The 16,370-nt window shown below is 51.9% G+C and overlaps 7 protein-coding genes across 7 annotated transcripts; 3 read left to right on the top strand and 4 right to left on the bottom strand.

Moving 5' to 3' along the window:
• Window positions 1-410: 410 nt before the first annotated feature.
• On the bottom strand, window positions 411-1,523 carry RHO25_011189 (uncharacterized protein; the record flags this gene model as incomplete). The annotated part of the gene is made up of 1 exon (XM_023601953.2): window positions 411-1,523. One exon carries the CDS (start codon window positions 1,521-1,523, stop codon window positions 411-413), a length of 1,113 nt encoding a protein of 370 aa, XP_023451094.1.
• Window positions 1,524-1,937: 414 nt separating this feature from the next.
• Window positions 1,938-5,381, top strand: RHO25_011188 (uncharacterized protein; the record flags this gene model as incomplete). The annotated part of the gene is made up of 1 exon (XM_023601954.2): window positions 1,938-5,381. The coding sequence occupies one exon, from the start codon at window positions 1,938-1,940 to the stop codon at window positions 5,379-5,381; it is 3,444 nt and encodes a 1,147-aa protein (XP_023451095.1).
• Window positions 5,382-5,985: 604 nt separating this feature from the next.
• On the top strand, window positions 5,986-7,902 carry RHO25_011187 (uncharacterized protein; the record flags this gene model as incomplete). Its single annotated transcript, XM_023601955.2, has 2 exons — window positions 5,986-6,266; window positions 6,327-7,902. The coding sequence occupies 2 exons, from the start codon at window positions 5,986-5,988 to the stop codon at window positions 7,900-7,902; spliced, it is 1,857 nt and encodes a 618-aa protein (XP_023451501.1).
• Window positions 7,903-7,986: 84 nt separating this feature from the next.
• Window positions 7,987-9,736, bottom strand: RHO25_011186 (uncharacterized protein; the record flags this gene model as incomplete). The annotated part of the gene is made up of 2 exons (XM_023601956.2): window positions 7,987-8,585; window positions 8,662-9,736. The coding sequence occupies 2 exons, from the start codon at window positions 9,734-9,736 to the stop codon at window positions 7,987-7,989; spliced, it is 1,674 nt and encodes a 557-aa protein (XP_023451500.2).
• Window positions 9,737-10,594: 858 nt separating this feature from the next.
• RHO25_011185 (uncharacterized protein) lies at window positions 10,595-11,670 on the bottom strand (the record flags this gene model as incomplete). Its single annotated transcript, XM_023601957.2, has 2 exons — window positions 10,595-11,139; window positions 11,205-11,670. 2 exons carry the CDS (start codon window positions 11,668-11,670, stop codon window positions 10,595-10,597), a joined length of 1,011 nt encoding a protein of 336 aa, XP_023451499.2.
• A 1,059-nt stretch (window positions 11,671-12,729) lies between these two features.
• On the top strand, window positions 12,730-15,598 carry RHO25_011184 (uncharacterized protein; the record flags this gene model as incomplete). Its single annotated transcript, XM_023601958.1, has 5 exons — window positions 12,730-13,389; window positions 13,538-13,616; window positions 13,663-13,924; window positions 13,975-14,068; window positions 14,120-15,598. The coding sequence occupies 5 exons, from the start codon at window positions 12,730-12,732 to the stop codon at window positions 15,596-15,598; spliced, it is 2,574 nt and encodes an 857-aa protein (XP_023451498.1).
• A 262-nt stretch (window positions 15,599-15,860) lies between these two features.
• RHO25_011183 (uncharacterized protein) lies at window positions 15,861-16,307 on the bottom strand (the record flags this gene model as incomplete). Its single annotated transcript, XM_065603380.1, has 1 exon — window positions 15,861-16,307. One exon carries the CDS (start codon window positions 16,305-16,307, stop codon window positions 15,861-15,863), a length of 447 nt encoding a protein of 148 aa, XP_065459452.1.
• Between the last annotated feature and the right edge of the window lie 63 nt (window positions 16,308-16,370).

Below are 16,370 nucleotides of genomic sequence, written 5' to 3'. Positions count from 1 at the left end.
GGTCTTCGTTTCTCTTGAGCTGTCTGTATCTCTGCCAGGGTCAGAGGCGAAGCGGGACGCTGTTTCTCATCGCCCCTGCCGCTGAAGCATGATCTGCGCCCATGGCGCTTGGCGACCTTTCAGCCCGCGGTGTCGCATCCACTCACCAGGGCCCCAGCCAACACACTGGCAGGCTGAAGAACCAGAGAAAGGACTTGAACGTCTTGATGGATGCAGAGGTCCAACGATGCTCCAAATAATACTACAGGTCCAAATGTAGCTCCTGCTCAGCTACATAAAAGGAAGTGCCGTCCTTATGGGTATCTCTCCTGCCATCTACCGTGGTGACTCTCCTACGCAAGGCCCAACGTAACCAAGAAATGATAGTACGCTCTGACCATCAAGACAAGAGTCGTCAAAAAGAACTTTCTTCAAGCCCTCTTCGCGTTCTTGAAAAGATCCAACAAAGTATTTTGTTGTGCTGTTGCCTGAGGTTGCTGCTGATTTTGATATTGTGGCTGTACTCGTGCTGGTGATCCCGCGTCTCGGAAGAAATTCGTATCTGCGCTTGACGGGAAGCGAGAGGCAGCATTGTTGTGGCTGGCTGTTGAAGTTGCAGCTGCGAATCTTTCTTCTGCAAAGGGGTTGCTTGTGAAGACTGTTCCGCCGATATTAACTTCGGTGGGCGGGGGTTGCAAAACTGGAGCTGGAGCTGCAGCTGCTGCAGGCTTGCCGAAGAGCGTTGCAAGGTCGATTGATTGTCCTTGTGGTTGCTGTGCTTGTTGTTGTGCCTGTTGCTGCGGCTTATGTGTCTCGTATATCTGCTGATGCTGGTGCTGAGGCTGCTGATATTGGTGTGGGTCTTGGTGCGTGAAAGTAGGCGTGTCCTCTCCCTGCCATTGTTGTTGTGCAGCATGCAGTCCATTCCCTTGCTGGTCCAGATACTGTTGCTCCTCGTAAGTCACCTGGTCTTCGTATGCTTCCTCTAAGTCCTCTTGCTCGGCCATTGCTTCAACCTCCCTTGCGCAGCTCAAGATTGCGTTCCCCACCACATCTCGTGTATTCCCACCCTTCTCCTCGAAAATCCAAATTCCATAAATCTGCTCCTCCCCGGTGCTCTCGTCCTCCTTCTGTACTATCACGTACTCTTCCGATAGCTGAATCGCCTCTTCAGTCTTGACTTCGTACTCCCAATTCTCCAAACCTTTCCGGTTCAAGATAATGACTTTATACCTGCTGTGCCCAGATGGTGATTTCGTGAGTGAGCAGAGGAATAGTGAACCTTGCACTTCGCATTTCTCCCAGGTGGGAGTCTCGAGGTTGGGGTTGAAGATATAGAGGACTGCGAACGGAGCGATTGTGAGGATACTGGTGATTTCTGGCTGCCATCGTCGGAGGACCAGGAGGTTGAGTTCATCGTTTGTTCGAAGCGGTGGAGCGGGAATGAAGGGCTGGGTGTCGGTGAAGGCAGCCGTGTCTGATTCGTAGTCGCTTGCTATGGCGGGTTGCTGTTGTTGGCGCGACTTCTTCCTGTTAGGAGCCATGATTGTGGTCGCGGCACTGCTAGCGATGGTGGATGTTGTTGTTGTGTTTGAGAGCAACGAAAGTGGCTCGCATGTGAAGATCGGGTCGCGTGGTGGATTTGATGGGCACTGTTGGGTAAATCCATCAATATTGATGGCGGGTCAGCTCACTTGCTTGGCGCTAGTGAAGCTTTCCAAGCGATGACATCAAGTGATAGGCAAGGAAAGCGGCGCCTTAGCCCGCACTGCACTGCCTCGAACCTGGAAGAGGAACGCATTTGGTGACGGTGGTGGAATACACATGACATGTCCATTCTCCTCTTCTTCTCCGCCTGAGTCGAGCAGCATGACGCGAGATTGCTGCTGTCACGCCTGCCATAGATGCTTTGCCAGTAGGCCAAACTGCTGAAACACGGCAGTCATTTCTCCTACACCATGTCTGCCTCGAAATCGCACTCCCGGGGCGGCTCAACTGCGAGTTCTTCCAGTCTGATGCAAGAAGTACCTGGAGCATTTCCAACGACTCCCATCCCACGAGACAACAACGATGAGGGTCTAGGGGAGGACGAGAATGAAGTGACGTTCAAGAGTCTGTCCCAGGCTGTGTATGCTCGGAGAAGCGAATATGTCAGGCCCAAACATGTCCGGATCAAGGTCGGCACGTGGAATGTTGCTGCTTTCAAGGGAACCGAGAAAGATCTGGGAGGGTGGTTTGTCGGAGGCAAAGGTGTGGCAGATGACCTGACGGGAGCTGTGAACGCCGAAGACAGGAAAACTGTCCAAGAGGATGCAACAGAGCAAGAGAGCAGATATGAGCGGAAGAAGAAGACACTACCATCTGGCGACGAGAGCGTACTGCCGCATGATAAGGATGTGGGCCTGTACGTATTGGGGCTGCAAGAGGTTGTCGATGTAACTGCTGTGGGAGAGGCGTTGAAGCCATACACTGATCCTGCTGCTGCAAACAAGTGGAAAGATGCCATGCAAGAGGCAGTACCAAATGGATACCAGTTGATTGCCGAACAACAGCTGATTGGACTACTGCTCCTCATATACGCGGCTCCAGAAGTAGCATCGGATGTCAAGGCTGTCAGCACCACCAGTGTCGGTACAGGTGTCTTTGGTTATATGGGCAATAAAGGCGCTGTCACTGCTCGCATTGTGTTGGGAGGAACAACACGACTCGTGTTCGTGAACTGCCATCTGGCAGCTGGTGCGGATAAGACTGCATTGGAGAGGAGAATATGGGATGCCCAACAGGTTGTGCAGCGAACCAAATTCGAGCCGATCCAAGACGCATTGGATTTGAATCAACAGTCTGGAGAGACCATTGGCGATGAAGACTTCGCATTCTGGTGCGGGGATCTCAACTTCCGGATGGAAGGCATCCCAGGTGATGACGTGAGGAGGTTACTTATGTTGCACACACGAAACCAGTACGATTTGAGCCAGCCAGCGTCAAGAACGATCGAGAAAGAGATCGAAGAGACGACAGAACAAGTCAAGAACAGACTCTCAGTGGACACAGGCAACAGTCCTCGGCCGAGCAGCGACGGCTCGCGACATGATACTCTGGTCGACGAAGTTCAGGCCAAGGAGGATCCTACATCACTTCAAACGACACTTGACTCACTTCTACCTCACGATGAATTGCGACAGCAGATGAGGAAACGAAAAGCCTTTCATGACGGCTGGCGAGAAGGACCGATTACCTTCCTGCCAACTTACAAATACGACCCTGGGAGCGTTGGTGTCTTTGACAGCTCTGAGAAGAAGCGTGCTCCTTCGTGGTGTGACCGCATTCTGTACCGGACGCGCAAAGACAAGCTGGCTTACGAGGCGAAGGTCCGTGAAGAGGAGAATGCTCGCAAGAAAGACGAAGAAATGAGAGCCAGCGGAATAGATCAAGCCGCTTCGGAAGAGGATGTGCTGTACGACTACGATCCTGATACCGATGGCGCTACCGTCGGAGACTACGATGAATATGATGAATATGACGACGCGGCAGACGAAGATAACAGTGCAATTGTAGTGACACGAGAAGGATTTGAAGACGAGATCACGCTGGAGTACTATACCGCGCATCAACGAGTGCTTTCCTCAGACCATAAACCGCTTGATGCGTGCTTTATGCTCAAGTATGACGCGGTCGTGCCAGAGCTGAAAGCGCAGGTTCATGCAGAATGCGCCAAGGAGCTGGACAAGGCTGAGAACGAGGGCCGCCCAAATGTCACAGTTGTTGTCGACAAGCAGACCCATACCTCTGCCGCTGTTTCCAGTGAGGACCTGCCGGGAGGTGTTTCGGACGAAGGTGTCTGGTTTGGTGACGTGCGGTGGATGCAAACGAAACAGCGCTCGCTGACAATTGCGAACACCAGTCGCGTGCCAGCCAACTTCAGTTTCATCGAGCGGCCGGTGCAGTCAGGAGAGCCCGCAGGGATTGCGCCACAGTGGCTCACGATCAAGATCGAAGGCATCGCAATATCGAATACCGCAGGAACTTCGCCAAACATCACGCTTGAACCAGGAGAGACAGCTAACATCGAGCTTGAGCTCAAGATTTCCGACATGACAGATGTGAAGAACTTCAACGATAAGGAAAAGCCAGATATTGATGAAATATTAGTTCTTCGAATCGAAAATGGCCGCGACCATTTCATTCCTATTCGTGGACACTGGCTAGCAAGCAGTCTGGCGCGTACAATCGACACTCTCGTGCGAATACCTGAAGGCGGCATACGTAAATTGCAAGGCCAAAAACCCAGCGACAAATCAAGCAAAGAGTCTACCTCGCCCAACTCACCCATGAGGAATGCTTTCAACGCCATTACCGCGTCCGATGCCTTCTCAGACGGCGCAAGCATCGGATCCTCTCGTCCAGCAGACCACAATCGAAATGTCTCCGCCGTCAGCACGAAAAGTATCGATTCTTCCGGACAACCTCCTGTACGTTTCTCCGCTCCGCGCGAGCTGTTCAGGCTGACGGAGGCGATAGAAGAGCTGAATACTCGCGTCGTTGCTGAGTGGGAAATGATGAACGATCTACCTCCTGTCACGCCGACTTCATCTGCTCCAACGACTCCGAGGACGAGTACTTCTTCTTCGCTTTCAGCGAGAGTCAATACGGAGGACGAGAGTTTGGGTGTTGTGGCTTTGCCTACTGCGCCTTGGGATACTTATCCTGCGTGGCCTTTTGAGAGGGAGTGTTGGACGCTGCGGGATACGAGTGATTGGGAAGAAGCATTGAGTTCCGTATGTGATGCACTGGATCGGGATTTGGCACTCGATGGGGCATTGCCGGAGACTTTGCCGAGGATCGAGAGGCTTTATGTTTTATGCTCGTTTCTGTTGACTTTTCTGGAAAGTCTGACTGATGGAGTCATTACTGGGAACATATGGATGGAAATTGAAGCATTTTTGAGTGGGCTTGAAAAGGGCAAGCAGGCGCAGAAGAGGACGAATGATGAGTTGAGGACTGCGGTGCAGGAGATTCTGGCGATGAGGAGTTCGAGTCACAGCATTAGTTTTGTTTTGATTACGGGCATGCTGGAACGCATGGTTTGGGAAGTTTCGGGTGGGAAGGAGCAAGGTTTCACGAGTGATGTAAATGTTCCAATGAGTCCGACGAAGAAGGCGTTGGGAGGGTTGAAGAGAATGGCGACTTGGAAGGGCAAGATCTCACTGGCGCAGCAGGGTACAGGCACGGGTGGCAATGCGAATGGGAGTTTGGGAAAGAAGGGAAGGGCTTTGGCGGAAGTGTTTGCGAAGGCTATGATTCGATTGCCGGGTGGAGAGGGTGAAAAGGGGAGGGCTGCGAGGGAGAAGAGGAGGGTGGAGGTTCTGGAGTGGTTTATCGTGAGGGGTGAGGAAGGCTCGTAGAGCTCCTGGAGCATGGCTCGACGGAGTCTTTGCTCCTGTTCGATGAGGCGCCCCTTAGGAGACGAGACAGCCAGCTCGACAGGGTTCTCGATTAACACAGTTCGAAGCCTGAAGGCAAGACGGATGAGACATCAGCTGCGCTTGACGAACGAGACTTCGCGAAAGGGCAATTTCGTCAAGAGTCGCAAATGCAAGTGCAAGTCATATCACAGCAGTCTTCAAATTATTCCGCTTGCTTGCTCTCTGCGAACGGGTATTGTTGTCGACGTCCGCATGCGAAAGTTCCTGCTGGCAGGATATTTTCTGTACCGATGGTGAAGGATGCTACCCAATTCGTCGCTTGGCCTGCGCCATAGACGTTCTCCTGCATGATATGGCGCGTACATTGTGCCGCGTTTCGATTTTGAGGAGTCAACGCACGCCGCTAGTGGCTTTTCTCATTGGGCGAGTGTAAGCCACAAGGCTGTGCAGAATAGCACAAAGGCTGTGCAACCTTTATGGTCAAGCGAGCCCTTTCCTGATGACCTGGCATTCCTCCATTCTCAGGCGCTGAGTCTCCCTTGGCATCCAACGCTCGATCGGAGCGGATTGATCGAAGTCCACGATGAGTGATGAGGTTCCCTCACCAACAGCTCGAATGTATTCTGTGAACAGACAGGAGTCTCCTCAGCCCGATTTAGACCTGGAACGCCAGTCTTTACCGCACACAACAGATGGTGCACTTGATCCCGGAGACCTGCTCGAAGAGTGTGTAGCATCTGGACATGGCGTCGCTGGTGCAGAGTGTGCCTGCGATTGTCCCTCCCACGAGCCCAACTATACCCGAGCGGACTTCATGGATCCAGAGAGAATCAAAGTCCTGTCGTGGCAAGACTCTGTGAAAAGGTAATGTGCATAAGATTCCTGCACAGTGTCCCATGCGAACAGTCAGTTAAACGACGACAGGAATGATAATGTCGAGGATGCAAAGATCGTCTTGATTCAACGTCCTGACAGCTCTACCGAAGACACATTTACGCACGACTTAGGTGTGCGCGGGGAGTTCTTCAGCGAACACGCAGCAGACACACTGCGAGATTGGAACATCACTGCAGATGGCACACATAATTGGTGGCACATTGCAGGTTCGATGACCCCTGGCCCACTCATACGATTCCACCCGGGGGTGGGAGAAGTCGCCTGTTCCTTCTTGCCCTTCGCCGCCACTTCGAAGGAGATAACGCTGGCTGTCGAATCTTTTCGCCCAGCGGCTTCGGGAGATGACTCGATCGAGCCAGACCGTTCGATTTATACTGCGCAACGAGCCTTCCGAATGCATCGCTGTCGTTTGATCGTTCTTTCTAGTGGTCAGTTCTTGCCTCGCTGGGAGCGACCCAGTCGATTTGTGGTTTTCTTGTATCGACTCAAGACCGTTGAGGTCTGGATTACCGCACCCTTTCTGTTACCCTTCGTGCTTCTCTATATCTTTCTAAAGATTGTACGGCCTTCCGCTCCTGACTTTTTCGAGATTATGTTCAGACGGCCAAAGCCCTTGGGTCGGCAGAGAATATCGAAGTCTTACCATGAGACCACGTTCGAAAACACTAGGTGGAAAACAGAGCCGATGCTCACACAGGTCCTAGGAATGAGGAAACAAATGAGTCTCTTCAAATTCAATTGGAACTGGGTTTCAGTGGAAAGGCATCTTGCAATACTGGAAATCATTCGAGACTTCCACTGTCGGCCTGACGCTGTTGATTCTGACAAGAGACTGTCCGAGTGGGCGCTCTCTGCCCATCTGAACTACTTTGCATGGAACGAAGTTGTGCGAGGGATCCAAGAAGAGTCGGACTGGCTGAGAGAGCATGCCATTGAGAGTCCTGGCCAGGAGCTACTAGCTCGTCTGAATACCTGTCGCTCACTTTTGGCGAAATTGAAGAAACAGTTAAGCGGAGGCCGAGACAAGAATGAGATTCTTGGCCTATCTTGGCTACAAGCACATATGGTTGGGCTAGAGAAGCTGGACGATGGCGTTCAGCGCGAAGAGGTCACTGTTCAATCACATATGTCAGATGGAGAGACAACAAAGGGCGCTACAGTAGCTTCGATGGATGAGCAGCAGTCGAACGAGAACGGCGGTGAGCCGCAAACATCGGATCACGCACAAGCTGACAAGGAAGCCTCTACGCTCGGCGATCTCAATGACGAGGATAATCTCACTCCACTCAATATCGATCACAAGTACATTGGAATCAAAGCAGACCTGGAAAAGCTGGAGGACGAAGTGCAGGAGACTTTTCAACTGTTGGCAATCAGCATCCAGATCAAAGACACTGGAGTGGCAAGGACACAAGCTAGGAGAGCGACAGCGTTGACTGTTATCGCGACTATTTACCTTCCTGCAACACTGGCAGTCGGTGCTTTCGGAGTGAATGTTCAGTATCTGGGTGGAGATTTGAGTATCAAGTGGCCGATTATCTTGTTCGCTGCCTTATTTGCTCCTTCTGCTATCGTATTGCTATTTTTGTTTCTGCGGGAGTGAGAGATGCGAAGAGCATATAGAGCCATCACAGATAAAATGTCCGGAATAACAGCTATGTGCTGGTATCATGGCACGGCTGCAGCGCTAGCAAATGTTATTCGACGCGCTAGCCTCAGGCGCATCAAACTCGGCGCAGGTAATAACTTCCGCACATCCAAGGTACTGCGCTACTTCCTTTTCTTCGTCACATCGAGTCTGCATATCGTGGTGTGATGTCTCAGCAAAACATCGCAACCCCGGTCCCAATGCGATAGCAATTTGCCCATTTGGGTTTGTTTCGTGCGACCGATGAATCTTTGCATCAAAGATGTCTCCACTTGCAGGCCAGAAAAACTCATAACGATGATCCACAGAAGCGTATGTCTCCAGCTTGAGCTCGATAGCCCTTCTCACGATTAGACCAAGATCTTCTGTGAGAACCTCGCGCCATCGTCTGGCAGCAAATGATTTCCGATACGGGTTCAGGGCTTTAGACAAGTCGACAAGGACTTCAATGTATGGTACCAAAATGTGGAGGATTCTGTCAGCGGTAGTTGCAGCGAAGTCGGCCAGGATATTGGTGAGTGGTTGTGCACTGGCTGTGTCGCGAAGCTTTCGCGCAGAGATCGCTGCGGTCAGTTGCTCCGCTCGAAGGTGATCCGCTGCATCGAAAGAAATTGCCTGAAATAATGCGTCTTGGTAGTCTGAAGAAATAGAGCATCATGTCAGCAAGGTCTGCGAAGAATGACAACGGGAACTGCAAATCAACAGCTTACTCACCTGATTGCTCGACTGCAGCTTGGAGACAGAGCTGCAACATCCAATTGTGCTCACTCAAGATCTCTGTAGACACTGCCGCCGAAAGGAGTGCTGTCGTCAAATCGCTCGCTCGGAGAAACCGACGAGTTCTGAAAGTGTCGAGTGTTTGGATCCAGTTCTGTCCACAGCACAAGCGAAATAGGCGTGCGAGAGGTTCGGAGCAGCTGGCATCGTAGGTGAAGAGCTCCTGAACGTCGAGTTGTATCACTTCGAATAGACGGGCAACGGATTCGCTCGTTATGGTCGCGATCTCAAGCTGGAGACGACTGGCATTGTCCTCGCCCGAAGGACGCTGCCAACCGCTTTCGGAAAGTACTGAACTGTCAATGGATGAGAGTGAGTCTGATGTATTGGACATCGTGGATTGTCCTGAGGTTGTTCGCTGTGGTTCTGGCTTGGGGCTTGTGGGCGTTGGCGTTGAAGCTCTGAGCTGGAAATCGCGCTGCACCACAATGGGTACCCGACCTGGTGTAAGAGTGTTTGTAGTATCGATCGACGTCGCTGCCCGACACGCTTGCCGCTGACGTTTTCGTGGAGGTTCCTCCAGATCTGAGTCTTCAGCCGCTTCTGTGCCAGTCTCTACCTTGTCCACAGTGTCTGGAGCCTGGAGTTGGGAGCCTGGATCATCGTAGAGCTCGTTGTGATCCCATGTCGAGCTCGAGCCTGAAAGAATTGCCTGGACATCATTGCTTAATGACACAGTTCCAAATTCACCGTAGTTGACAAGATCATTCGTTTGGTTGAACGCTTTTGCGGCTGCGACTGCGTTGTCCCACCAAGCAGGGTCGAGATGTTCGCTGCCCGTAGTGAAAATAAGGTCTTCTCGCTCGTCTACCGAATAACGCTTCCGATCTATGCTAGAATGGAAGTAGTACGCTTTTTTCATGCGATCAATCAGCTGTTCTGGCGTGATAGCCTGCGATCCCGCTTTCGATCGAAACTGCGCTTTCAGAGAATACTGCTGTATCAACATTGAAAGCGCCTCGAAACGGCTGTCGGAATCTCGGTACTTGTAATCTGGATGAACTTCGTGCATTTTCGAAGCATCGATGTCTTGAATAGCATACACAAGAGTGCGATAGCTTTGGCCGTGTGACGCCGCCAGCACCTTAGCATCGTTTCTCCGGGCAGATGGCAAAATTGATTCCCTTCTCATGTCTCTGAAGGGCGGCGCAATCTGCCGTGCCTGGCGCGAATCCAAATTTGAAGTCTTGCTGTTAACGATCTCTCCTTGTGCACGATAGTAGGCCAATCTGTAAACCAATGTCAAGATTGGCCGAGTTTGCGCAGACAAGGTCGAAGTGGATTGCTCGCTTCCAGCACTTGTAGTCTCGACGGTTGAGCAGAAGCCAAGCGGCCTGGTCAGGCAACGATGTCGTGGCTTGTGTGTGTCGCCGCGCGGTTCTTTGTTGAAACTAACAAAATTAGTCTAAACACAGGGGTTAGGTCAAACGTCAGCATCCGGTGAGCCAAAATGGATACCAACTCATTGAGACATGAAGCTCGCTCTGAGTCCTGTTAGATTATTTGGCCTGCACTGAGACCCACAATCCACCAGTCAAGATTGTAGGCAATTGTGATTGGACCGCACGATTGTCCGGATAAAGAGAGTTGCAACAGATGTGCGGGAGTAGGGTTGGAATGCAAGACGCAAGCATGCTAGTCGCGGATATGTGCTTCCATCGCTCCACACGCTTAGACCTAGTCAAATGCAAGTTCCCGTGCTGCAGATTCAGCCTGGCCCCACCGACAGGAGCGTTGCATCGCTGATATTGCCGGCACCAAATGCCGAACGGAGTATCTAAATTTTCGAGACAGCGAAGAAGTACACAGTGAGAAATCGCGGTTTGCATTGTGCAGTTTCGAGATCCTCTCCAGCTTTGCGGAATGCAGGTCAATCGGCTTCATGACAGCTGATGATCTGAGTGGTAGTGACAACCTTCTGTTTCACAGCATCGCCGCTATTCTCCCCATGCGAAAGTCTAACGCTGAGACCAGGAAAGACTGTCAGCGCGACTTGGTGCTTTCCCGGATATGCGAGGAAGTGTTTCGAAGCCATTGATGTCAGGTCCACGGGAGAGCGGTAATCAGCCCAGTGAAATGAGTGATCCGCTACTGTCAAAGCCACTTTCAGTCCCACAGCATCGACCAAAAATTGATGCAAAGAGTTGCTCAAGTGCGACGACCACGGCTTGCCAGAACTCCGGTTGGTGTTGCCATTCATAGTTTCTGCAATCGTGACCAGTCGCTGCAAGCATGGCTCAAGTGTGGTTGTCAATGCCTCGTGTAATCCTGTGATGTGTGCCGTAATGGTGCCCGACCGTGCGTCGTTGATGTCGTTGCTCAGCGCATTTGTGATGAGCAGTCGAGCATGCTCGCGAGTAGCTTCGCGCTCGTGTGCATTCCGTGAGAACATACTGCAAAGTAAAGACAAAGTATCTGTCCGGTATCAGTACTGTCCGCTAGCAGACCTGAAATGGCTCTCTTGCCAACCATGTACTCACTGAATTCCGCAGGTAGGCTTAGGATCAGGCATTGCGTAAAGCGGGGTTGCGATAGCAGGTCCACGTTGAAGATAGAATGCATCACGAATGCTGCGACCAGAGCGCGCAATTGATCGTACGCAGTAAGTAGGTGAGCTTCTCGGAGCTGACGAGTGATTTCATTGTGTTGCCTGCCCAGACAAAGCTGCATCAGCCTCTCTGTAGCATCAGGCAATGCACCCCATACGATGGCGCCCAAGTTGACGTCCAAATCCAAGTCGTAGAAAAGTCGCAGAATTGTCTGATTTAGGTGTTGTAAGAGCTGGGACATCTGGTTTTCGTATTCATTGAGATCGAAGCTGGATTGCTGACGGATTTTGGAAGTGCGTGCACGTGACGAGGACGACTGTGATGGCCCAGAGCGCGCGTTTGAGTTGGTTTCCGGGCAATTGTCAGCCAGAGGAGTGGATGGCAGATTGGGCTCCATTCTGATGCGAATTGTGCCTCGGCTGTCAACGATTTTCGCCATTGCAAAAAGGCCATCAGCTCAGGCATCTGCGAAGGAACTTGTGCCAGCGAGCTGAACGGGAAGTAAATCCATCTTTGGCTTGATGAATGGTCCCATCAAACGTCGATGCTTCGTGGGATGTTGCCATGCAACGCAGCTTCCACCCCGCGCTGGTTCCCCCCAAAGTACCAACTCGGGTTACGAAAGTATGCAGCCGGATGGTGTGTGGGTCCGCCTGAGACCCGTGCCGCTTCGCCAGAAGATCTCCATCCCTCGTTCCGATGCTGGAATACGGCGCTGGGCGGCATCTGTCAAAATTGTACTCTACTCGCGGTATGCAAGCCTCTTTCTGGAGCTTCAGGAGAAGACAAGGTTTCAGCGCATTTAGGTGTACCGCGGTGTGATTTCAGCCTTCAAACCCATCGGGAGTGGGAGATGGACGGCGTCCAGCATACGCGAGATGCAATGTATCAGTGTGCGAACGGAATCCGTGCAGTGGTGTGTCGTGGAGATGAAGTGAGGTCGCACCGTTCCGCCTCCCTCCGGCCTTGGCATCGGAAGATTGCAGCATCACCCTCTCGCGTTCCGTTTTGTTCTGTTTGCTTACACGTCCATCGACCTTCAACGCGACCACTTGCACCAACTACGCTGACTGCAGGCTCGCTGTCATCACATATGCAATGAGGGTATACCGGGATACCCAGTGCACAGAGCGGACCCGCACAAATACAACTATCAGCAGTACTTGATGCGAGACGCGTTCTTTTTAGCATGCATTATGGACAATGCACTATGAACAAGCAGACAAACGGACGTACGGACAAACGCAACATGCCGCGTGGGCGGTAACGGACCTCTGATTGCAGTCTCGCATCCTAAGACATGCAGCTACGTATGTGCCTTCGACGCGGTAGCTGCCCATGTTGAACACAGACAGGCTGTATCAGAATCTTGCTTGAGTATCATATTCTCTCACCACGTCCTCATCGCATCCCTCACTTCTTCTTTTACGTTTTGCTTCGATTGTCCACAGCAGCAATGGCGTCCGACTCAGCAGTGCGCCCCAATCCTGTTCTACTCATCTCTATTGACCTCGGCAGCTTTTACCTGAAATGCTGGGCCAAGCATGTCCCAGCCGGTCGGCATGCTGATGACACTACACCATACGCGGTGTATCTGATGCCAGGTTTCCGGAAAATTCGACTATCACTCCTGATCGTGCCTGACGAGCAGGGAGAAAGCAAGCTTCTGTGGGGCGACGAAGTGACACAACACCTTCGCCATCATCCAGAAGACAGTCACAGAGTCTTCGACAACATCAAGCTCGCGCTTTGCGCAAAGTATAACCACCATGCAGCGGTTCGGCATATTCGAGAGGTTCTTGGGTGTCCGCAAGGCGAGAGCGTGCTCGGAAACATCCAGCACGTGTACACCCTCATGCTCGAGAAGGCGCGGAACGCGTGCCTACGTTGGTACACTTACGACAGCGATCAGGGGTCGGCCATGAATCCCGACTATTGGCGCGCTGTGCCAGTGGAACTAAAGGTGACCATTCCCGCCATGTGGAATGAGACGGCGCAGAGCATCATGAAGCATGCGGCTCTGGATGCTGGATATCGTAATGTCCGGCTGTATTTGGAACCACTCTGTGCGGCAGCGGCAGAAATGACCAAATTAATATCGCAGCGTCTGCTCGAGGTAAGCTTGTTTCTGGGCTGATGAGATGAAAGCACGCTGATGAGATGCTTCTTCCAAGTTCGGCGAGACTATTCTCCTGATCGACATCGGGCACTTTACAATTGTAAGTCATCCGATCTTCTCTCGTGACCCCGCTGACTCTGTACAGGACGTTGCGATGACACGAATCAAGGCTGCATCCGTGCCAGATGGTCGGCCCGTAATGGTGGCGGTAGGCGAGGCTGCTGGTACGCCTACCTATTTGCATATGAATGCTTCCACTGACTCCTTCAGGTGACTCCCTTGGCTGTCACGTTGTGCATGAGCTTACCTGGCAATGTTTCGAATTCTCTCCCGAACTTCGACGGCATGGTGGCCTTGCAAACTGTTCGCGGCTGCTACAAGGGCTTTCAGAGGCTGAGATGCGGCGACAGTTATCGTCGTATGTTGAAGATCGAATGAAAAAGCCTGACCCGCGGGACTTTCCTGTTATGATTGAGTCCGCCGCGCCGCCAGGACCAGGTGAACTTTCCAACATAATGGTCAAATTTACGGGGTATGTAACGTCGTCCGAGTTTCTACATGCAGCCATACTGATATGACCAGGAACGCACTGCAGCAGTGTATCCATACCTGGGCTTCTAAAATTGCTGACTTTGTCGAGAGATTTCTAGACACCGACCAATGCCAGGAACTAGACGTGAGTGTTGTCCTCATTATGCGAGAATACTGGGCTAATTACATTGCGTAGCTCCGTAGAGCCCACTTGACTGGTGGAGGGTCGTCGAACACCTATGTGGTGGCAGAACTCAGAAAAGCTCTTGAATCGAGACATATCGACGTGCGCGTACCGGACTCCGACGAAGCAGACATGGCAGTTGCTCGAGGTGGCCTGGAGCAATACCCCACAAATGAAGCCGATGACCTGCCCGAAGGCTTTTATTATCTTTGCCAAGCCGAGCCGTACGATCACAAACGGCACAAAGACGTTGGAATGGACTGGAAATCGCAAGACGGCTATCGGAAGGCAGTTTCGACAACGACACCGAAGCTTGCAGCGCCTTCGCACGAAGATCCAGACCGATGGTTCGCTCTTGATCGCCTTCAGCTGGCTTATCAGCATTCACTCTCAGGTCCGAAGCAGCCACCACGATATGTGTCGATGGATTTCCCGATCGATGCAAATTTCAATACCCAGTTCAAGTTCGACATTTATTTTTGCAAGGACTTTCACAGGGATGGGAGTGCATTGCGGTCGAAAGATGGCAAGGTGAAACCAAAATTCAGCAAGTTCCTTGTCGAACTCGCCGATGTGGAAGTGGACTCGTCGAGATACAACTTCGAGAAGTATGATAACAATGGGACTCCCTATTTCAACGTACTAGGACTAGTTGAGATATCTGGTTCAGCGCAGGAGCTCAATTTGGTCGTTCGACTTCTGGAGCCTGGACAGCCTTTGAAATGGCAAAAGCCGCTTGGCGCGAAGAGATTCGATAATGCGGATCTCATCCTTGATCCCAGCGTGGACTACCGCTACATCACGATTATCCGCCGCGAGATCTGGGCACCGTATCGCAGCCATGCGATATCCTCGGCCTCTCGTGCTGTGGCAACATCCACGAAAGTAGCACCTTGTAGCAGCAAGAGACGCAGCAAGAAGGGCATTGCAGTCAAGCGCTCTATTGGCACGCGCAGCAATCGTACAAGACATGTTCGCAGCAGCAAACAGCCAGCACAAGTGGATCCAGCGGTTCGGAATCTTCTGGCAGACGAAGCGACTTGTACCTCTGATACGGAAACGATTCGACCTCCTGTCAACAATCCTAAGAGCCGCTCTGTGCGAAAACGCAAATCTTACGCTGTACCCGCAGACGACGATCAAGCAAGTAGCGAGACGAGTGACGACCAAGTGCCCAGTGAAGTCAGTCATATTGCCAAAGAAGATGCCGCCTACAGTGGCGCTGAGCGTAACAGCCTTTGGCAACGACCTCGTTCGAGACTCACAACGCCGACGATGTTGATTGGACACAAGCGCCGTCGACCTGAAGATCGGACGGATGTCAGTCTGGACCAGCGTCCTCCATCACCGCGTGGCCAAAGTTGTGAGCCTTGGGGCACGCTTGCGACACCCGAGAGTCTGGTGATAAGTCGCTTAGCGAGTACAGAGTGTGACGAAGAAGAGAGAAATGCGTTGATCAATGCATTTCTAGAGGACAAGATACCCGAGTGAGAATTTGGAAGCACTTTTGCAGCAGAAGGAAGACTTCATGATGGCCAGGAATACTTTCGATCTGGAACCGAGCTACGACTTGAAAGTATGAGCTTTGCCAGACAACTCAGCGAATCAGGAAACATTTCCGACTGTCTAAGAGATCCTCCAATCTCTCGTCGAGACGTGCGCAAAGAGCCGGAGTCACAAAAAATGGCGATCAAATCTCCTCATCTTCTTCGACCCGCCATATTCGAAGAATAGTCTGCGAACCTCCAGAGCTCTACATAAGTACGTCTTCATCTTCATCTTCATAGTCTTCAAAAGCTGGTACGGCAGGATACACGTGTGCTACGCCTGGATCGCGACGAATCTTCAACAATAGCTCTTGATCCAGAACTGCCGATACAGCGTACCCTCGATGATCTCCACCCGCTCGATGAGGCTGGCCATAAAGTTCTCGGCCGATATATGCGAAATGCTGCTCCATACTGTGGCCGGGTCTAAATTTGATAAGGAATGAGCCGGGAACTGTTTCTTCTTCGGGTTCTAGGGGTGCCAGCCATAAGTCAGTCTTCGAGTCATTGGGCTTGTCTGCGGCCGTCTCTGTAGTGATGGTCGCTGTTGGCGTGTCTTCTGATTTGTCTTGTGACAGTCCGCTAGCCTTGCATGACGGCGAAGACTCGTTGTCTGCTGCGTGGGCGGGCATTCGGAGTTCCCGTACATTCATGATGTACCTCACCTTTCTGGCTGCCGCCAGTCGCAGTAGCGATTGCAGTTGAGGTCTTTCAAT

The sequence above is a fragment of the Cercospora beticola genome, chromosome 7 (assembly GCF_033473495.1).
Source record: "Cercospora beticola chromosome 7, complete sequence".
Taxonomy (NCBI): domain Eukaryota; kingdom Fungi; phylum Ascomycota; class Dothideomycetes; order Mycosphaerellales; family Mycosphaerellaceae; genus Cercospora; species Cercospora beticola.
The sequence above is the reverse complement of the archived record's forward strand: the minus strand, read 5'-3'. Positions and strand labels throughout refer to the sequence as shown.